The sequence below is a fragment of the Brachyistius frenatus genome, unplaced genomic scaffold (genome assembly GCF_029030835.1).
Source record: "Brachyistius frenatus isolate BFR_SWC_R1_liver_20210118 unplaced genomic scaffold, ASM2903083v1 Contig_5, whole genome shotgun sequence".
In the NCBI taxonomy this organism is placed as follows: domain Eukaryota; kingdom Metazoa; phylum Chordata; class Actinopteri; family Embiotocidae; genus Brachyistius; species Brachyistius frenatus.
The window spans coordinates 2,130,704-2,153,727 of record NW_027210604.1 but is presented as its reverse complement, the minus strand read 5'-3'; the positions used below and the strand labels follow the sequence as shown (position 1 = coordinate 2,153,727).

At 42.4% G+C, this 23,024-nt stretch overlaps 1 protein-coding gene across 1 annotated transcript in view; it reads left to right on the top strand.

The window, feature by feature from the left end:
* grk6 (G protein-coupled receptor kinase 6) overlaps positions 1-23,024 on the top strand; it is a 35,115-nt gene that overhangs the window by 4,130 nt on the left and 7,961 nt on the right. The window contains exons 2-10 of the mRNA XM_069716749.1: positions 2,512-2,607; positions 9,366-9,478; positions 12,259-12,336; positions 13,347-13,447; positions 16,304-16,396; positions 18,961-19,024; positions 21,104-21,244; positions 22,682-22,872; positions 22,967-23,004. Coding sequence (XP_069572850.1) covers positions 2,512-2,607; positions 9,366-9,478; positions 12,259-12,336; positions 13,347-13,447; positions 16,304-16,396; positions 18,961-19,024; positions 21,104-21,244; positions 22,682-22,872; positions 22,967-23,004 — 915 coding nt within the window. The remainder of the gene's footprint in view (positions 1-2,511; positions 2,608-9,365; positions 9,479-12,258; positions 12,337-13,346; positions 13,448-16,303; positions 16,397-18,960; positions 19,025-21,103; positions 21,245-22,681; positions 22,873-22,966; positions 23,005-23,024) is intronic.

Below are 23,024 nucleotides of genomic sequence, written 5' to 3'. Positions count from 1 at the left end.
GCTTCTGTGTAATTCAAACCCACAACATTGAAGCTCTCATAAAATGTCGGCATTATCACGCCGACATCGACAGAATTTACATAACTGGAACTGTATACGACGGCACGATGTTTAATTTACCTCCTGAGAGCTGTATTTGTTGAAGTCTGACACAGCGACTGTTGTTTTACCTCTCTGGGCTAAACAGGGGAATATTTTAGCTGCAAGTAGAAATGTATGACAGTTCGAGTCCGAGTTTGTTTTGCTTGTTTGCTCGTGAGAAAAACTCCACGTCGCACCTTTACAGCAACTGAAAAACATCCCTCGGGTTCATATTTCCAAGCGTCACTTTGTGCAGTTCGGCCGTTCGAGGTTCATTGGCGTCACGTCACGACCTTCCTCGCGTTCAAAACAAGGGCGTCACCTTTGACCCACATTGTCCCTCGGTCCGTGTGGGATCGATACTGTATCCAGGACTGAAAGCTAATTGGATGCTTTCAGTCTAATTATGTGTGTTTTTTTGTCCCTTTTTTTGTCCCTTTTTTTTTTTTTTTTTTTGTGTGTCCAACCTGCGCTTCCTGTCTCGCAGCCGGATTTGAATGCTGTTTTATCTCGATTGAAAGGACATCAGGCATCGATCGACCGGCTCCTCTTTAGTTCTGATGTTATCGCGTATCTTCCCCCCCCCCCGGACGCGAGCATCAGAACATCTTGTTTGCGGAGCGTGCACGACAATAATTGATCTTTGCTCCGAGGATGCAGCCGCCTTGTTGTTATTTGAATAGCAAATCCTGCAGCGCGCCGGCGACTCTCTCTCCCCGTCGAGGGCCGGCCGGCCGGCCGGCCGGACGTCCCGAGGCGCGCCGCTGTGTTCACAACAGCGGCGTGTTGTCAGTAAACACTTGAAAGGCTTCTAACGCCGCGTCTCGCTTCGTTTTTGTTCAGAGTTTTACCAAAAGCAATCAGTCGTGACCTTTCATAGCGACTGCTGTTTCCGGGGGATGTGACACGATGCGAGATGTTTACAGACGTTCTTGGGTTTTTTGGGTTTTTTTTCACTGCTCCAGTTTAATTTACTCGTCTTTTGACTGTTGTTCAGCAGCGAGTTGTTTTCGAGACTTTTTGTTTTGTTTTGTTTTGTTTTGCCCTGGTCTTTGCCTCACAGGCTCCCTTTATCCTAGTTACAGACCCATCTTATTTATCTCAGGTTTTCGTGAGTAATTTAAACAAGTTAGTTAACAGAATTACTCAGAACAGAAAGTGTCATGAACTTCGGCTTCGTCAGTCACCGGCCCGGCTCGTTTTTTTTTTTTTAGAACCTCACAAGAAGGAAAATCAACTTGCAAGGGCTTGAAACTCACGAGGTTTGACAGTAACTCGGAGAGCGTCGTGTCGGCTCTTGTTTCCGCTGAATGAACTCGCGCTCGAAGCTGCGTCGAGTCTCGGGCTGCTGGAGCTTCAGGAACAGGAACTTCCTCCTGGTTTCTCTCTTCTTTGCTTTTTTTTTTTTTTTGTCCGCCTCTTTGTGCTCACAAACTTTACACGGCTGCTTTTTGCACTCGTGAGGACATTCAGGGCCCCGGAGGATTACTGTGATTTTAAGCTCGACATAATTCCAATTCCAAAACATGTCAGGACCCCCGAAATTAAACGATAAATCTCGCGACCGGAGAGATCGCTGACTCGTGAGTTCAGACCTGTTGCACAACTCGTGTACAGACAGTGTAAGAAAAAAAAAAAAAAAAAAAAGATCACTATAAAGCCTTAAATTTACTCCACTGGACATGTTTTTTATTTTATTTTTTATTTTTTAATTTCCAAGCATGGAAATGAGTGCAATCTTTAAGCCGGTCCTTTCTTTAAAACTGAATTCACTGGTTTCTTTGAGCAGATTTGAGTTATTTTGTAACATCAACTGTATGTCATTGCGTGTTTAAAACTCTCTTTGTGCTTTCCTTTGCTGTTGCTGCTGTTTTTTTTTAGGGTTTTATATTTGGTGTCCTCCTCGGAAAGTATTCATCTGCTAAGCTATGAAATCTTCAAACCGCTGCACACTTGTAGATTTGATCTAGTGGTTAATTTATGACTTTTTTTTTTTTAAATAGTTTTTTCTTCTTCCATTATCTATCGAGTGATGACAGCATGCGCCGTCTTCCCGTAATTGATCTGAAAGTCCGTTTTCACGCTGCAAACCAACCAACCCGTGGTTCAGTTTGATCCGAACCGAGACCGCCTCTTTTAGCGGAACGAGTGTTGGTCCTGAGGTCCGAGGCCCCTTTCACATCCGCCATTTTGGTTCAGACCAAACTCAAAAGTCCGAAGGTCCGAACCAGCTTCAGTACTTGCCAACCACATCCGAACAGGACTCGCCGAGCCTTCTGTGTTTGTGTTGTTGGCTGACCGGCTTCGTCGCGTCTCAAACATTCAGATTCAAGCTCATCCTGCTGATTGTGTATGTTCAGTGTGTCTTCCTGCCCAGTTTAAAAAAACAAAATCTCTTCTTTCTTTCTTTTTTTTTGGTTTTCCCCACAGGAGGCGGCGGGAACAGAAAAGGAAAAAGCAAGAAGTGGAAGCAGATGCTGCAGTTTCCTCACATTAGTCTGTGTGAAGAGCTCCGACAAACCACAGGTAAGATGGCGCCGCCTCCCCCTCCGTCCCACGGGTCAGCGCTTTTATCTCGCTGGACGTCTTCGTGGTCTTTTTACGCGCTGAGTGACTCCGAGGCCTTTGAAACAGATTGTATCCATGTATCCGTGGTTACGCCTACACCAGCTCTGGAGGAAATGTAATTTATTTAAATATAATATATAAATAAATCATTTAAATATATTATAATATGTAAATAATATAGTATATAAATGTAGTCTCTAAATCCTGCTCTCTTTTTTTTTGTGGCTGTGAGTTTGGAATACTCGTTTATTAGTTCATTTAAAAAAAAATTTTTTTTTAAAATTGTAACCTATTGATGTTTGTATTTTGACCATTAACCATACAACTATTGTATTGTATAATGGGACTCGGTCGGGAGTCTACAATACCTTTTATCTTTAACTTTTCTAGTTTTACTTCTTATTTGCCAATATTTCCGTCTGTCAGACATTAGTCGGTCATGAATCCTTTACGTTTTAACACATTTACATTTTCTAGGACTCCCTCCAAGCGTTTGACACACACACACACACACACACACACACACACACACACACACACACACACACACACACACACACACACACACACACACACACACACACACACACAAAGGAGGTCTTCTTGCGCCCTGCCTGTTAATAATCTGTTAATAGATACAACATACTGTATTGAAATATATTAACATAATGTTCATATATTTAAATCATCAAATTAATATCATAAACATCCCTCATTCCCTGCAGTGGTGCAATTTATATTTTTGCCAAGTTTGACATTTTATTTCGGTATCAGACAGCGTGACTACAGCGTCGTTTCGTTTGTGTACTGATGAAGCAGCTGAGCTCTACAGTATTAAAGGAAAACACATGTGTGAGTTTTATTTTAAAGTCTCCTCTTTAAGGAGCAGCAGATGACTCTTCTTCGTCTGCGGGGGAAAAAAACCCCGGCATGAATTACAGCGTAGGACTGCTCTATGTATAGCTCTGTGTTGTAGCTCATCGTTCAATCCCCTCACTGTTTCGCGCAGCGCAGCTGAAAACTCGTAACTGTAACTTAAAAGTAAATGTCATGATTTTGCAGTGCGGGAGCTGGTACGGTGGCCCGGTCTGGTCAGATCTACAGTTATAACCACACTGTAATATGTTAAATATTACGTTTCACTCAGGGAATATGACCTATGTGGATTTTTCGTTTCATAACACTGACGGCCTTAATAATTGTACAAAAATAGATACCCGTTCATCCACAGGCTTTTTATCAGCAGAAGATCTCAGTTTATAAACAAAAGATAAAGAGGAAGTGGATGGTCTGCTCTTATTACTGACGATATAATAAATGCCTTGTGATGGACAAACTGTTGTTTGTCAAGAAATAGTTCTTACATAGCTCTCCAAACCCACAAATTGTTGTTTTTATATGTCTGTTTGTGTGCTGATTAAACTAACAAGATCAGGCGTTTGTGTTTTTTTGTTTTTTTGTTTGTTTTTTTCACTTTGGACAGAGCCAGACTAACTTTCTAACTCGGGCACACCAAGCTGTCAGCTCCGGCTGCACATTCAGACATAAGAGTGGCATCCGTGGTCACATTTAACTCCGCAAGAAAGCAAATATGACTTCTTTCCTACCAAGAAGATCGTCGATTCATAAGAGTCTGAACGCATGCAGTGCTGGGGAGACGAGAAAAAGCTAATCTTGCTCAAGTGGTACCGCAGCGGAAACTGTGGCCATCGCAGAAAGAGGAAGCAGACTGGTGTTCTTTGCTGTAGCAGGAAGGTTACTTTCATTTTAGCAGTTTTCGGATCGGAGACCGAGTTTACACCAGATACAAAGCCGGAGAGGAAGAGGAGGGGATAGTGCTGTTTTCAAAATGACATACTTCCTTTAGTACATTGCCAAATAGTGCTCTTACATGTCAGGACTCTTACCTGAGTTGTGCAGGAATTTCGACAAAGTATAGTGTTGTTTTAGAAAATATCACTCTGCCGTTCTGCACTGACAGGAAATGACCTCGTTGAGGAACATGCGTGTTTCTCTTCTTGACGGTGCGAACGCACTGATGCGCTCAAACTAGTCAGGTGTTAGTACACGAGCACAACATCTGGAACATGTATTCTGCACTGTAGAATCACTAAATATATATAAATGTTCTTCATCGTGCTTTATCCCCGATTGCATTTAGTTTAAAGTCATTCAAAATAGTAGGATGCCACGTCGACGGATCTGGTTTGACTCTTGTTTTTTTTTTCCTCGTTGAAGCCCTTTGCTCGACACAATTGCATGAAGACTCCAAAAAAGCAAAACCGACACTTCAAAAGGCTGCAGTGAACGTTTAACCATTTTTACTCTTATTTTTCAACTTCTCGTTCACTTGCGTGAAAAGGTGCGCGTGATGTCCGTGTGATGTGAAGTAAGATGTTTACGGCTCCCGTCCGGCGGTGGGGTGTGTTTGCGTATCGAGGCGCGCGCTCTGTGCGTGGCGTGCGTCCATACATGGCTCCTGGGAACGAGCAGAGCAAACACACGGGCCACATTGTTAGGGAGACAGAAGAAGAAGCAGCTGATGACGACCTGTGAGAAAGTTTGAAACTCCATCGAGGCTCCGCGTGGCGACGGAGGGACGGACGGGCCTGGGGGGAAAAAAAAACAAGAAATATTAAATAGCAATATTTGCAACCTGAAAGCAAAACAAAAATTCAACTTTCCTAGAATATTTGATTTCAAAATAAAAGACAAATAAAAGTCATGTGAACTGACTTTTACATCCCTGAACGTCTCTTTTAAGATTATTTGGCCAGCGCGGAGACAGACGGGAGACCTTCTGCCACAATTACCAGGACTGGGGATGGGAAATTTCTTGTAACCTCGTTAGCGTGTAAACGGAGTTATGTAGCCGTCTTATGAAAAAGTCTAAAAAAAAGACATAAAATGAGTCTAATGAGGACCTGAGGAAGCATCAGGAAGTGAGCTTTACTCTATTTGATAATTGTTTAAATGCAGTTACACATTAATGTGAAAATGCCGAACACATATTTTGGACTTTCCAGGTACATTATGGATGTTTAATTTAATTAATTAAATTTTTTTTTTTTTTTAAAGATTTCAAGCCGTGAATCAACAGAAAAAGACGATAAACATGTCGGCTCATCGCGTACTGAAATGATGTGTCGAATCCTTCAGATTCTCTTCCTGGTTTAACTCTTGCCCTTATTGGTCTTATGCAACAGGGAGATATCCGTTCTGGCTGATGCTAAAATATGCTTTATGTAAGGAAAAACAACAGGAAACTTTTGCTTCTTTCCTGAAATGTAAATAAAGCTTAGATTTGAATGAATCCAGTCAAACATGCCGACACTAAGAGAGCAGGAAGTTTAGCGTGTCGCTGCACAAAACCACAGGTGTTTTGAAAAGCTAGTGTACCACAGAGGAGAGGACAAACCGATCAGTGAGAAACAGGGAAAGTACAAGGTGAGGTTGAGAGATAGAAAAAAAAAAAAAAAAAGATTACAGGTGAGCTATACAAAGGGAAGCAATGTTTCATCTTTAAAAATCTTTTACGAATTTGACTGTTGGCAAAAAGAGGAGAGTGGGAGGGCGGCTTCGTGTATCAAGTATCTCTACTTCCTTGTATGTCGGAAACAAGTTGTTCTCTGCAGTTTGTTCTCTTCTCTTCCTTTATTATCCCCTGACATGTACCACATTATCTAATATAATGTTTTATACCATGAGTGATATGCAGCATTTCTGTGTTGCACCACAGAGTTATCGACACTGTTGACTGTCTTCCATTGTTAGAAAGCTTATCTGCCGAATGTTAGAAAAAAGAAGAAGAAGAAAAAAAAAAGAAAGTGATTTAATCGATATTACGTGAGAGGGTGCGCTTTAATGTCATTATTGTACCGAGGCGATTGCGTTGTGTTGGCGTGATCTCCGTTCCCATGGCAACGCACGGGTTATGACTAAGAGCTGGAAGAAAAAAAAAACAATCGGCAGACTCTCATGTAACGCATGCGGCGTTTACTGCTACGGTAAGTCGTCCGACCCTTGGCAACCGCCCAGCAACAGAGACGAGACCCAGTCCGTTTTTTTTTTTTTTTTTGTGCTCTCGAGAGATGGTTTCTCAAACTGAATGCCACCAACAGGTGGGAATGTCGTTATACAAATTAGTATTTTTGACCTGAGGATGACGCCAGACTAAATGCCAGCGTTATTGCGGTTCATACTTGGAGGGACGTTAATATCTTTTGCCAGCTTTCATGCCGGTGCATCCGGTAGTTGTTGAGATCCGTCGGCAACAAAGAGAGAAACTGTTTTCGGCATCATTAAACAGACTCGCAAGTGAAACGCCACCACACAATATCTGCTTGATAGCTTATAAATAGACGGATACGGTCAGAAGTGCACAGTCCCCGATCCGGTTTCAAACCCGTGGCGTCGCAATCCACCGTAGGGACTGCGAGGCCCGACAGAGAGCTCTTTGTTGAAGCCGCCTGTGTGCCGACGCGCTGCGCGTTCTGTGCCGTACATCACACCCCCGGTGAGCCATTGAGAAAGTCCACCGAGTCGCAACCAGATAATTCTCCGAACTTGGGGGGGTGTCACGCTTCACGCATGAGCGGCCGAGTAGCCTCATGAACCGCAATTAAGCTAATTTTGAAAGGAAAATAATGGTTTGGAACATAAACTGGATCCGTAGACTGTTAATTAGAAATGCTAATTAGAGCCGACCGCCTCGTGATTTCTCCCGTTGCCTCTCCAGACATCCGACGCTCGTCATCGTTTCCTTTGACTTTCTTTGTCCTCCACCGATTCCTTTGTTTTCGCTGCCGTTGGCTCGGCTCTGCTTCACGCTGACCAGCTCTGCTCACTCTGCGGAGAGAAAGAAGGTCGTTAGAGGGGAAACAAAGAGAGACGCAGCAGCGGGGCGATAAGTAGAGCAGAAGAACTCCGAGCGGGATAAAAACGGAGAAGAACCCGACAGAACGAGGCACCGTGGAGCCGTCAGTCACCGGGTCGCGTAGGGGAAATGAATCGGCAAACAATTAAAGGGACGCTAAACCCAAAGTTCATTTTCTGTGCCGGGTCCAGGAAATGTCCAACTAAAAGAGGCTGCTGGTTGCATCATGGAAAAAGGCAACCGGTAGCATCTTTCATTTCTTTTTTTTGCCCGAGGGGACATTTTTTTATGACTGAAACGTGCCAACAAACAGAGCGGAATATGTAGGTTTATATTGATAAATCAGTGACCATTCAAACTAGTGACTGTATATAAAAGTGGAAGTAGCATCCTGCTCCAAAAAAATGAGGAACACCAGAGGTTGACTCCATTGAACCCAATTACACTTCTCTCGTGAAATTCTCAGTCAATATAAGTTTTCTGTACGTCATTCGTTAAAGTCGCTCCTTCTTATTCGTTTTCTGGAGGTCCATCTGAAAATAATCCGTCATAAATTATAAAATAAGCTTCAAAAAGCCCTGGTCTGTTTGATTAACAGACCTGCGGTGCAGTCAGGTTACAGCTATCGGTGGGCGGTACGTAGTATCAGATCAGTCGGATCCACCGCTGGCTCCTCCCCCCAGCTCATCTAAATATGGTCGCTTCCTGCTTCCAAACCGCTCCGAACTAGCAAAGATGGGGACGAATCTGAACTGGAGGCTTCATAACGTTCACACGTCGGCGTGCCAAAAAAAACAAAAAAAACGTTTTCTTTCTTTTTGTTCTTCGCCGTCCCTGTAGCAGATCATCTTCTACTCTGTCCTCATGTAGCTCGACTTCCTCTCCTCAGTCTGCTGCACTCTCACAAAGGATGAGGAAGGGGAACTTTTCCCATTGTCCATCGTGCCTGTGTTTTTTTGGGCTTCATATCATTTTCTGATAAGGCCCCATTTTAAAAGGGTTATAAGCTTGTTCTGTCCTGTTGAAGCTGTTGGAAGATCCTGAATGTGATCCTGGGTTAGATTACATTCGTCTGCTCTGGTTGAAGGTTGTTTTTTTTCTCCACTTACGACAGTCACTCTGACCTCTCCGGACTTCCCCAAATCACATTTGTTTGTGCGTAAATCCTACTGAATCGTTTTGCATCTCAATGAGTCACAGATGCAAATGCACGTTTCCTTGGTGTTTTTTTTATTTATTTATTTTTGTTTTCTTTTGCTGGAGAACAGCTGGACAGACAAGCTCAAAAAAACCTCTCATGTCTATTGAACCCCCCCCCCCCCTCCATGCAACCACCCAAGCTGCAACTTCAAGGGCTGTAAAATACAGCCAACGTAGGAAACTGCAGTTTCTTAATTGGCCACTTGAGGCTGTCTTTAATAGCGAGTCAATCGCCATTGACCCCCATGTTAAAATGCCCGACCTCACAGCAGAAATAAACCTGTTTACAGACTCGTACAAAAACAGCTTTGCTCTCTATAGCTAATATTCCCGTTCATGACAATTGTACCGCTGATACATTTTTGTATGACTCACCTGTGTACATTGTATTAAGGCTTAAAGGTGAAGGGTAATTGAGGGCGGGGCTACTTTGAGTGCCAACTGGGTGTAGATGCTCGATGCTGCTTTGCACTGGGTAAAAGACGGAGCATGTGGCCTTTGCTGTGGAATGCAGTTGGCATTAAATTGTCCTTAAATATGATTATTTTCACAGAAATGTTTTGATTCACGAGTGGTGGCAGATCCTCATTTCAAGGCAAACTAGCTCTGATTTTTCTCATGTGTGTTTTTCTCTGTGCAGAGAAGGACTACAGCAGCCTGTGCGAGCGGCAGCCCATCGGACGCTTACTGTTCAGACAGTTCTGCGAGACTCGAGCCGAGCTGAGACGCTGCGTCAAGTTCCTGGACGCTGTGGTAAGAGAGCTCGTCCTGCCACAGAGTTGTGACCTAAAACGCCGTCTTCCATGTTGACTTGTGTGGAACAACAAAAGGAATGAAGTGTGTGTGTGTGTGTGTGTGTGTGTGTGTGTGTGTGTGTGTGTGTGCGTGTGCGTGTGTGTGCGTGTTTGTACGTCTGTCTTTCCTTCAAAGGGGCTGTTTGAGGCTTTGTTTTTAGGGTTGAGGTCAGACTGAGGTTTAAATAGATGTCAGTGATGGTCCTCGAAGATATAGAAGTGTGTGTGTGTGTGTGTGTGTGTGTGTGTGTGTGTGTGTGTGTGTGTGTGTGTGTGTGTGTGTGTGTGTGTGTGTGTGTGTGTGTGTGTGTAGGATTGAAGGAAGGAGGCGGGGTTTCTCAAGGACTTTTTTTTCTTCTTCTTCTTCCCTGAAATCCTCCTCGTTTCCTGTAATAGAACATTCTGTGACAGAAATGTGTTTTCTTGTTTTCTTCCAAAATAATAGTTTTTAAGTTTTCTGTGTTTTTGATCTCTACCAATGAGGCTATGTGGTTATTTTATTTTTTATAAACACATTTTTTTTTTTAACTAAAATCAGCTGATACCCACACCGAAACCTTCCTACTGAATTAGACAGCTAAACTGAGCTTTTTATTTTTTCCAGGTGCGAGTAACCCAAACTAAAGCACACCCACCCTCATTGTACTGAGTGGAAACAAAAAAAAAAGGTCTCCACAAATAAAACCACAACTGTGTGAAAATATATCTACTGCAATTTGGGTGAACTGACCCTTTAAACAGCTACTTTTTTTTTTTTTTTTAATTAAGGTTTTTTTATAAGGATGCAGCTGGAAGTTAAATGGTGAGCGTCTTCTTGTGTTGGGCCTTTGATACAGGAAGTTTAATTATCCTGAAATGCATGAATGAAACTCTTGAAGTTTTGAGGAGGAGGAGGAAGAGGAGGAGGAGGAGAGAGGAGGAGGAGGAAGTGGAGTTTAATATCTGGTTAATGAAATACAGGAACTTCTCAGGGAAAACTGCGTCAGTGAGTCGTCCTCTCCGACCTCCTATGCTTCATCCCTGACACACACATCTTGGCCTTTCTACAGTTGTGAGGACCCTCACTGACATAATGCATTCTCTGGCCCCCTTCAACCATCACAAGTAAATTCCTGACTCCAAGTCTTACCAGAACCCTGAAACTGAGCCCCAGCCATCAGACGGATGTTTGAAGTTGTGAATGTCCTCGTAATACAGAAATGTCCTCACTACAATGGTTTCGTACAAAAATTAGGCCGTACACACACACACACACACACACACACACACACACACACACACACACACACACACACACACACACACACACACACACACACTCTGCTGACCTCATCTGTCACATTGAACGACTCGCTGCTCGCTTTGCTCACTTGAGGAATGTTTCAGTCACGCTGTTGTTTTATCCCCACTGAAGTGTGTGTGTGTGTGTGTGTGTGTGTGTGTGTGTGTGTGTGTGTGTGTGTGTGTGTGTGTGTGTGTGTGTGTGTGTGTGTGTGTGTGTGTGTGTGTGAGAGAGAGACAGGAGGGAGATAGGGGTCTTTTTTATTTTTTTATTTATTTTGGGTGCACAGTTAATGAAAACTCCGCTCGGACTCGCCGGCTCAGACGAACCTGCTTTTTTTTGCAGCCGTCAGTCGTCCAGCTGATACGACTCGCGCACGAAGCAATTACGCTCTCTTTTACCCGACAACCGCTTCCCGTCTCGTCTCTGAGAGCTCCGACGGAGGACGAGATGGAGCGATGAAAATGAGATTTGAACTGTCTCCGCTGTCACTTAGCGTTAGTTTACAGGCTCTCACAGGAGGAGGAAGCACTTTGGAGTTTTCCAGTCAGGCTCAGTTTACTATAGGTCACTCTGAGCCGGTGAGGAGGAGGAGGAGGAAGAGGAGGAAGAGATGCAATAATTTCATGTGCTGCAGGGTGTGGACGAAGGCCTCCCAAAACTCTTCAATTAAAACCTTAAATTGGGTTTTCTGAAGTCAAAAGCAGACAGGACTGCAGCTGATTCAATAATACTGTTTATTGACTTTCAGTGAAGTCATCATATTATCACAATGATTTAATCAGATTTGGAAAAATAGTCCAAATTGATGACTTCAAGCTGATTAAAAACTGAAAAGCTACTTCTCTGTCAGGGTGGAGTCGATTCGCCGCAGGTGTCCGACTCCAGACTACGATATTCCCACCCAGCACGTTTCAGGGTTTCAATCTCTCTCCTTAGACTCTAGACTTTATTATTTATTCATTTACACTTTATTAATCTCACGGTGGGGAAATTTAGTGCCTTGCATCCCTTCTGTTACTGACGCAAATCTCATCGCAAGTCATCGGTCAAACTTGATCAACGCCACTGATCTGCTTCGGTTTGACTGATGACCCAAAACAATATTGGAGAATTTGAAAGATTTATTTTTCAGTGTGCGTGTCGGGAACTTCTAAATGTTTCCTCAAATATTTCTCAGGTTCACTTGAAAACGTGTCGTCTTTCAAACAACACCAAGCTCATCAGTTGTGTAGCTTACAGTGCTTCACATTAAAAGGATAAAATGAGAAATAAAATATCTTCCCTCCACCTCCATCTTATCATAGCAGCACATCACCTGTGGGTGTGAAAGCATGTACGTGTTCGTCATTTTATAAGCTTTGGACTCCTGACTTCTGAAACTGCTCAAACGTGGGTAATCATTGCTGTAGTAAGGCGTCGCCTCGTTGCGTGGTGATTTGTGTGTTTGTGTGCAGGCGGAGTACGAGGTGACTCCAGACGAGAAGAGGAAGGAGTGCGGTCAGGAGCTCGTCGACAAATACTTCAACCCAACGGTGGGCGCTGCTTTCATGGACTTTCTGTCCGTTCGTGTCCCTGTCAAAGTGATGTCAGCTCTGACATCACAGATTGGGGACGGGTTCAGAGCGAGCGGCGCGTAACCTATTTTCTTTAAGGTTATACAGAGAGTTTTGTACGTTTTAGCCACAAATGTATTAATTTCTTTATATAAATACATGATTAAATAGATATATTTACATCTAGCTATTTATTTGCTATCTCATGAGAACAATGTTTTTACTGTATTAGATATATAGCTAAAAGCTAGAGCGATGCAGACTTAAGGAATGACGGTTAGACTTTAACAAACAGACACACTGAAGATAAAAATCTGAAGAAAAAGACAAAGTCGCCGCTAAATTCCTTTCAACATGAAAATGTGTCAAAATGTGTTAAGCTTTTCATTTTGGTTAGTTCAAGTAAAAATAAATGCCTTTGAGCACTTTAAAAGAAAAATGTTGCTGTGAATTATGCAGTGAGTGATATGTAACTTGAATTTGACCACGATCAGACCAGTTTTTATGTCAGAATGACATTTTCCATGGATGCAGTCACATGCAAAGCACCTCTAAAGCAAGAAAACACAAAAAAGAAATAAATATGTAACGCTCTATCAAATTCAAAATCAAATCAAGCTTCGGATGAGCTCGATTTTATACGTACTTATACTTACAGAGTGTCCCTGAACGCACCACCGTGTTTGCACAGGGACACTGCACATTAATTGACATTAATATGACTTAATATATGAATGGTGGAAATGATCATCAGTCCTGTTTGTTCCTGCCGAGTCGGTGTCTCTGTGGTTTTCACCTCCACCTGTGCCCAACACAAGTCTGAGCACGCCTCAGTCTGCAGAGTGTTGAGGATAATCACCCGCCGGCACCGCCTCCAACCTGGTTCAGCCGGCTTTCCGCTGCAAGTTCACTGCCAGAGTTGAGTCGCCGTGTTTACCTGGACGTCATTCGATCTTTGTCTCTTTTTCTTTTTTTTCTTTCTGGTGAAGTCGGAGGACCACGTGTCTGAGTTGGAGGAGGCCATGAAGGCTCAGTGCGCCGAGAGGCTGAATCAGGAGGCCTGCAAAGAGCTCTTCAAGGAATGTACCAAGTAAGAGTGAAATTTGCACTGGTTTACATTGATCCGTTATTTTGTTTAGCCCGCTTTCAAAAAGGGGAACATTACAGTGTTTTATTCTCTTATTTTAGGTGTGTAGGTAACGTTATGAATCAGTATAGATTATTATTATGTAATCATTTGGTTTATAAAATGTCAGAAAAGAAAATACGTCCCTTTGGGCGTTTCCTTTGCAGGAGTGTCCTCAGGGGACCCAGAACTGCCTGAGGAACTTGGATGAAATTCTAAAAAAGAATTCAAAGAATTCAAAAGGGATTTAATTCATTTGTTTATTATTTTATATTTCTCATTTGCACGATGTGGAAAATGTTTCACAAAATCGAGATGTGTGCCTCACTTAAACAATACGAGCGCTTGCGGTAAGAAATAGTTACGACAGTGTTTCCTTGAAGACTCCCTTAAAGTGCGATACCACTGAGGGCCACTAGAGGGTGGCTCCAAAAAAAACACACACTGACCCCAATGGACCCCCATTCACAAATGCACCAACTTCCCTCATGAAATATAAAGTCAATTCATTTTTCATTGCCTATCGTCACTCCCCACCCCCTGCTGGGCTGAGTTTGGTATTTTCCTGCCGGGAGTGACAACTGTCAGACCTGAAGAATCAATATTCACACAATAGCCGTTTGTTTTTCCAAAACAGCACACTGTCGGCGTAATGACATCACATGAGGTGCCGGCTAACCAAAGACGCTACCGCGGAATTTCACGGATTAAATCGTATACATAGGCCACATTTCCTGCGTTTCCTTTGAAATAAAACAGCCCTCTGTTTTAAATGGAGTCAGTGCTCATCCCAAAATATCCACATGCGCATCATCTCTCTGTGTCTATGAGGTTTCTGTTCTGTTCAAAAAGGGATCACACATTCAAAAAAAAAAACCACACCAAAGCGATCACTGCCGGCCCCGAAGTGACACGAGAGCCTGAACTCAAACCTGAATGTCGGCTCTGTCTCGGATTCGGGTTTTTGGCTCAGTCTCAAGTTTTTGAAGTCACGAGGCTCGAGACGCTGCTGTCGTTAAGACTTTTCCTATCTTTTTGTTTCCGAGTCTGAATTCGTCAAAGGTAAATCTGCAACGATCAGCGGCTTTGAAAATTGCCCAATATTTTGATAATCGTTTTGGTTTTTTTTTTTATGTTAAAATGATCTTATTCCAGCTTCTTCAGCGTAAATATTTTCTTGTTTCTTTGAAGCGCAGTGGTAAAGAACAATTGGGGGAAATATATCAACGCCACCAGTCAAGAACATGCTTCTTCAATTTGAGAGCATGATTTCTGGTTTTCACAATAAAATATTGTTGTGTTCTCTCAATCCAAAGTCTCCGCGAAAGTCGCCGCTCTTTGGAGGACTTGCTCGGCTCTCTTTCAAAACCGTTCGTCTCAGACTTCCCCTTCTCTGTTGGCAAAATTTCTGCTCTCGGATCTCTCTCACGACAGAGCAGCTCCAGATCTATTAACGCGTATAGCGTGAGCTTTTTAACCGTGAACCCATGAATCGTTTAAAAAACAAAAAACAAAAATCGACTTAAAAACAAGGAGAAATTGTGATTCACAAGAAATAAGGAAGAAAAACAAAAAACAAAACCTCTGTGTTCAAGTGTCTCTGAGACGAGGAAGAGCGTCGTTCCATAAACAACGCTCACACATTGAGTAACATCCTCTTAACGGCTCTGTTCATGCTTGTTTGCGAAGGCTCCGGGCAGCACAGTCGCTTTTTCAAGTTGCATCAAGTACGAGGCATGGGTTTTTATTTACTACATCTGCAACGCCACAACGCAGTTTGTTTATCTTTATCGGGGGGGGGGGGGATTACAGGCTGGCGAGGTTTCAATCTTTTTCTTTTTGTCTACAAGTCTCATGACTGTTTTAATGCAGTGAGAGTTCAGCAGTCTTATTTCTCATTTGAATTCAAACTAACTGCACGTCACCTCACACTTTGGACTCTTTTATTTGTCGGTATCTGAGCAAGTGACCTTGATGGAGACGGTTTGATTTGATCTTTTCTGTATTCATTCCCAGCGGTGAGAACAAAAGCCGGTCCTGAAGGCAGCGTATTCCTCCAGTTAAGCTCCTTTCTCTGAAGATGATCAAATCTGAAATTAATCCAAACGCTCGCTTTCATTTCGAACTCGGGCTATTTAGTAAATTACTTTTTCCTCCTCTGTTGCATCGCAGTTGGAAACACATGCGTGAACTTTACATTTGCAGTAATAACGCCCTCATGAGTTCAATTCAATTTCCAATTTAATGCAATTTAAATGATTTATATAATACCTAGTAAAGTCCTTCTAACATTACAGAGAGGGAGTCAACAATTCAAAAATTAGGACAAAACGACAGTTGGAAGGAAATAAATGTCTTGAATTTGTATGTTATGAGAGAAGATGACTCTTTGAATGGACGTCTATTGGAGCCAGAGTTTTGTTGGGAGCAGCCCCCAGTGGATCTCAGTGGTATTGCAATTTAAGGCGTTTCTGCACTGCCACACAACACCCTGTAACACCGCAGCAGTCTTGTTTTTATCTACAAGGGAGTTATCAGATCGTTCTGTGGCTTTCGAAGTTTTCCAAATTTGTGAAGTAACTTGGAAAGTACAGATCCATCCCATGAATCATTACTGCCCTCAGGGGAAAAAAAACAACAACCTATAAAAAAAAGCGATTCAGTCATTAATGGACACACAAGTACTCTTGAATTCTGTTCTGTCAGTTTACTGATTGTTTCCTCTCCAAATCAACTCTCATGCAATTGAGTGGCGGTGAATGTGGCTCATTTTGGGACTCGAAAATGACCAGTCGATGTTGTTGACTGTTTATCTTCCAGATTGATCCACGACTACCTGAGCGTGGCGCCCTTCGCCGACTACCTCGACAGCATGTACTACAACAGGTTCCTCCAGTGGAAGTGGCTGGAGAGGTAAAGTTTGATGTCAAACTCGGCCTCGCTGTCTCGATCTGTTTCTCTGTTCTCTCTGCTGCCGTTCCTCTGTAATGCACACGTCAGTGTAACGACTCGCTCAGTGATTTGCCTCATCACTTCCCCCCCCCCCCCCGGTGTCTTCATCGCCTCAAGGGGGGCGGGGGGGGGGGTGAATGACGCAATCTCTGGACCAAAATCACCGTCACACACATTTCAAGATTCGGGTTTGTGATTGCGCAACTGCAGGATTTCGCTTTTCGGTTGAATTTCAGCGGTAAGGCCGCTTCCTGAAAGGGTTAGATGGGGTGATTCGGCTGCGTCACAGGTTACCTGGAAGGCTTTTTCGTCATCGATTATGAGGAACGTGATGCAGCAGGTCGGGCCGCTGTTTAATCTGGTCTCATAGTCACAGACACAGTCTGCATTCATAAGCAAAGTTTTACGGTCTGGTGGGCAGTAAGAGTGAGTTACAGGCAAAAAGAAACATAAAAAAAAAAAAAAAAAGAGCTCAAAGTATGTCATCTAAATTAATGGCACCTTGGAAACAAGATATCCCCAAAAGAAGAGTTTTTATCGAGATGATTTAAGGGTCCCATTTTGTATGAATTCAGTTTTTACTTTGTAAAAGGAGGTTGTAAAAGTGTTTTTTTTTTGTGTGGTTTTTTTAATGTTTTCATTCATCTTGCTACAAGAGGGGGTGGGGGGAGGGCATTGATTGTACGGCTTCGATAAAAGTGAAATGAAATGTGCTGCGACCGTCAGTTTACCCAGTTTAACATACAAAGTAATCAGAGGAAACTGGTGCACTTGTTTCCGCTTTTCACACAGACTCACACACACACAAATAAACACGCTAAAAAAAAAATCCAAAGTTCCCGTTTAAAATTCCCAGGAAATACCAAGATCCTGAGTCCATGTAATAAACCCTGTCCACGGCGCTGTCGGATTGTCTTGTTGGTGTGTTAACTTGCCGGTGGAGAAATGGTCGTTTTCGGTTTTATAAGGTTTGTTTGCAGACAGAAAGTTGATCTCCGATCTCCGACGGTTCCCAGACTCCAACTTTAATAAACCTCAGCGATGCCGTAAACAAACTGCGGATCCTGCGGAGTGTTTTGGTTTCGGGGTTAAGCGACTGTTGTTGTCGGATCAGCCGAAAACAAACCACCTGAGGAAACCAGGGAAAAAAAACCCGTGTTTTAGAGAATACAGAAGATCAGGGTGGTGGTGATGATGATGATAGAGATGGAAGCGATAGAAGGATAAAGAAGAGCCAAAACAAAAAGAACAAAGAAAAACCTTTTAACGAAGTTTTCTTTTCTCCTCTTTAGTTACTGCAGAATAAGGCTGCTTTGTTTCAGCCTCACAGGCTGCTAACCAGATAAAACTTTGCATTCAGACATTTGATCTCTGTGAGTGTATTTGATCCAAATATTGGACGTTGAAATGACAACGTCTGAGCGTAAATATCGTAAGATACCTCGAGAGGAGAACGGCTGTCTTGCCTTTCGGCCTTTCCGGTCCGAGCGCGGCTGCTGCGTTGTCGTCAGTGTTGCAAAATGTGCTTTCCAAACAACCAGCGCATGATTTGAATACGGCGCTGATTAACACGTAGATGCCTTTTGGATTTAATAGTTCTTGTAAAGTAGGAGAGGAGACAAAACAAATCTCAATAGCTCGATTTCACTGGCAAACTTGGAAAACAAATGGAACCAAGTGATGCGAGAAGAGTGTAAGGAGCTGACAGAAGTTCTTTCACTGCATCAGGACTTCTGACAGTCTGCAGCTAAAAACAATTTGACTCTGAAGCAGACTGATCGACTCCAGAGACTTATTTACCCGGAGACTAATGGACTGATTGAACAGGACTGAACATCCAGCTGTGAGCAGGGTTCAATGTAACGCTACTAATCCAGGAATACGTTTGTATCGTGAATGACACAAACAGAAAAAAACAAACAGGATTTATTTGTCGAATGAAAATGGAGAAACATTTTATTTGAAGTTTCAATGGAAAAAAAAAAAAGAATCATTTGAATTTCACAGTGAACCTATTAAATGATCACATTCTTTAAATTTGGACACTTTCTGGTTCCCACACTTCTTATTCACACGTGAACCGGATTTAAGCTGGATATATGAAGATTTTAATAATACATATATATATATATATATATATATTTTAAAAATACAAGAGGTTGGAAGATATTTTTATTTATTATAAAAGAACAACACCATTTAGAAACTTATAATTTCCCATATTTGTAGCAGAGAAGTTGAAGTTAATATTTTTGGTTAACTTTTTTAAACACCAGGTTGCGCTGCAGTGGTTAATAGTTCAGCATTTGCAGCCTCAGTGGGAGAAATTCTCTTTCGTAACACGTTTTCAAAATAAAAGCATATTTATCAGATGGAATTGGCCTGAAACTGCTTTTTGAAACCGTCCATTTGTGCTTTACTTTTTTTTTTTTTTAATTTTATGTTCAGTAAGCAGATGACTTGATTTAAAATGTTCTTTACATGTTGCCGTGTGCTATAAATGAGTTTGTCTCTCCGTCCAACAGGCAGCCCGTGACGAAAAATACATTCAGACAGTACAGAGTTTTAGGAAAAGGCGGTTTCGGAGAGGTGAGTACTTTTGCAGTCTTTACTCATTAAAAATAACATTATCATCTTAACTCGGACAACAAGACACTCAAAACCGGCTTAATTTCTTCTTGAACGTTTTGCACAGCAGGAGTTTTGGTCAGTCTCGGTACTAATAAAGTTGCCTACCAAGATGTAAGGGAAATTAATTTTATAATCTCAACAACAGCAGTTTTAAAATACCCGTTTTTGATTTTCCCTCCTGCTGAGTCTTGCATACATGTTACGATTTAAGCGTGTCTTTTTACAGGATTTTAGTGAAGCGTAAAAACGGAAGTCAACGAGACACTCGCCAGTAACAAATTGCATAATCCTCCTTTTGTCCAGATTAGCATCTTTACGGCCTTGTAGGACTACAATCTTGGCCCAAATAGAGTTTATTTGCCCCACTCTGGACATAACTAAAAGTTATAAATAGCGCTTATTATTTATTTTGGTTCAAAGAAAGTGTTTCAGTGAGGTCGCCAAGGAAACAAGTGCCGCAAAGACTTAAAGGCCTTCAGCTGTGCAAAGAGTATCAAACTGAATCCTTTCTTTGCTCTCTTAAAAGAGGGGCTTTAATCAGTGGTGTCTAAATCCCATTACACACCGCTGAATGATGTCTCTATGCTACACATTAGTCTTATAAAACCAGTCTTTTGATTCGATCCTGATAACTGTGATAACTGATTAAATGTACAAGCGTTGGGTCATTACACGATGAGGAGCATAAACAGAAGTAAGGAGTCACTGTTCGTTTTGTTGGTGCAAAACGGATTTGGTGATTCAAAGATTCAAAGTGATTGGAAACTGAATTTTAAGGAATAGAAATTATCCAAAAATTTCAGAATTACGGGTTAAAACTGGAAACCCCCCACCCCCTAAAAAAACGTAGCCTCCGGGTCTGGAAAGTGAAGCCAACGCATCCACACGATGAATAATCATCTCAATACCAGTCATGATCTATGCAGTTATTGTCCTTTATCTGCAGCATCTGTGGTACCATAGAAAAACATGGACCGAGTCAGTGTGGAAGTATCCGTTGTTGTTCACACCGGACAAAGAGATCCCTTTCTAATGCATTTTCAATGGAAGTGGAAAAAAAAAAAACGAGTCCACGCTCCTTCTGCCACGCTGAATGAGCTATTACACGTCCGTACTGACGCAAAACTGCTTGACATTTACATGTAGTATATATTATTTCATGAAGCACAGAGGCTTATCTGTTCAAAGACTTCAGTTCTGGACTGCAGGCGAAAGTGGTATTTACAGTAATAATTATAAAAAATAAAAAAAAAAGAAGCTTTTTCTCCGGGGCAGTGGAACCCGTGTTTTGTAATTAAGATCAAGACCCTGTAGTTTTAATAGCCGCACCTGTCAGCTCTACTTTACGTACCAAAATGCACAGTCATCCAACTTCATAGAAGAGCACTGTGAAATTGTTCGAATGCCGCTTTAATTCTGAGAGGGCAGCGTGTGCAAGAGATGCATGGCAGTACAGGAACTGTGTGGCCCTCAGGATACTGAGGCTCACGCTAGTAACTCGCATCCATTTTTTTTTTTTTTTTTCAAGGTAAACCATCAATTTGAATTATAAGATTTGTATTTGTTTCTCCACCAAACATGCTGTCAGCCTTTCATGTTTTTGGTGATTAGTTAGAACAGTTTTTGCCAAGAGAAAGGCGCGTCACGGGTACAGTATTGATGGCGTAATGTTATTTTCTTTAAATCTTGATCTTAAGGGGTGTTGTTTTGTCCACATCATCAGTAAACCTCTGAGAGGAGAAAAGTCCGATTTTGTAACGGTATGAAAATTGGGGGGTGGGGGTATTTCCCTTTTCATCGCAGCTCTCCATGTTCTACCTCGTAATTACAATCACGATATTGTTTGTCCTTTTGATGACCTCAAAAATGTGAAGTCACAAGATGGAATAGTCTCTGATTTATTAAGAGAGTGCGTTGTATCTTTTATTTTTGACAGGTTTTTTTTTTTTCCCTTTAGATATATAAATAAAATCCTCGGATGTGAACTCTTTCCTGCACTCCTGCTCCCGGTTTTCTTATTTTTGTCTCCCCCTTCAGGTGTGTGCGTGTCAGGTACGGGCCACGGGGAAAATGTACGCCTGCAAGAAGCTGGAGAAGAAGAGGATCAAGAAGAGGAAAGGAGAGTCCATGGCGCTCAATGAGAAACAGATCCTGGAGAAAGTCAACAGCAGATTTGTAGTAAGAATCTCCTCTTACCTGAGAGAGGGAGGGAGGGAGAGAGGGAGGAAGGAAGTAAGGGAGGAAGGAAGGAAGGGAGGGAGGGATGAACCAACCAAATGACGACCTTGTAGGATCTATTTCAGCTTCTTGTTCCGGTTTTGAATTCAAGCAGTAGAGTTGCAAAATCAGCTACTGACTCAAGCTAAAAAAAAATAAGTGTGTGTGTGTGTGTGTGTGTGTGTGTGTGTGTGTGTGTGTGTGTGTGTGTGTGTGTGTGTGTGTGTGTGTGTGTGTGTGTGTGTGTGTGTGCGCGTGCGCGCGCGCTCAATCTAGCAAGTAACATTGTTATGAAACTTACTAATACAGGTAATATACCTGGGGGAAAAAGAAAAAAAAAACATTTTAAGGGTGCACAAGCGAAACTTTCATTATTGGTTTTGCCTCTTTTGTAGAATTAGTTTACATGAAGGAAAATATAGAATATCACCGGGCTTCATCCTATCCAGTATTGGCGTCAACGGACCGTGACGTGTGCAACATTTACAGCCGCAGTAATTAAAAGACAACAGTGAGGTTTGTTCTGTCTCTGCTGCGGTTTGAATCTCTGGCCTTCATTCAGCTTATTTTATTTGGACAGCAGACAGTCGGTTGTTCCGCGTTCCCAGGCCTGCCGACTCCCCTCCCCAACGTAAAAATACACAGTCGCATAGCTTTGTTTAGTTTATAGTCTCTTCTTTTTTTTTTCTTCGAAGTTTTGGCAGTAAGTTGTGTTGTTTTTAGTTGTGGAGGTATGCAGGAAACAACGTCATCAGCTTCCTACAAATCTCTCACTAAAGGAAAAATCCACCTGGAAAAATATTTTGACCAAGTTTGCAAGTTTTCAGGAACTTTACTGAACTTTAACTGAATTTACCTTAAATGACGAACACGGTGAGGAGGTAATAAACAGCTGATCTAGTTGATTTAGTTTGCTGAAAGTATTGCCAAATAGTTTGCAAAACACAGGTCTCAAACAGAAAGCTTTCAGTTAAGCGTGATGCGCAAACAGTTAAAATAGCTCAAACTTATGAATAAACGCTTGATATGTTTAGCAAAAAGTAATGGGAAGCACTCGACTACGAGGTTGAAATAGCTGAAGTGAAAACGGTACTGATAAAACGTTTGAAATAGTTTAAATTCACGGATGCACGGTTCAAATATTCAGCTAAAGCCTACGTGAATAAATAACATAACGAACCGCTGACGCTCGAAGTGCTGAACGTACAAATGGATCAGAAACGAACCTAAACATGGACAACTCGACTGTATGGAAGAAAAAAAAAACATTTTGATCATATTCACAGTTATATAATCGAACCACTGGTTTAGAGTGAAGAGTAAAGGATGCTCCTGAGTCACACCTGTGGTGCTTTAACCATTGTGTGTGTGTGTGTGTGTGTGTGTGTGTGCGCGCAGGTGAGTTTAGCGTACGCCTACGAGACGAAGGACGCCCTGTGCCTCGTGCTGACCCTCATGAACGGCGGAGACCTGAAGTTTCACATCTACCACATGGGCGAGGCGGGTTTCGACGAGAGGAGGGCCGTCTTCTACTGCGCGGAGATCTGCTGCGGCCTGGAGGACCTGAACCGAGAGCGAATCGTCTACAGGTGAGCGTCCTCTCGGGAGACCGGCGCAACACCCGTCCCGTCCCTCACGTCTTTTTTCTTCTCACCGTCTCCTCCTCTTCCTTCTGCCGCGCAGGGACTTAAAGCCAGAAAACATCTTGCTGGATGACCACGGTGAGTTCGATCGTTATTAA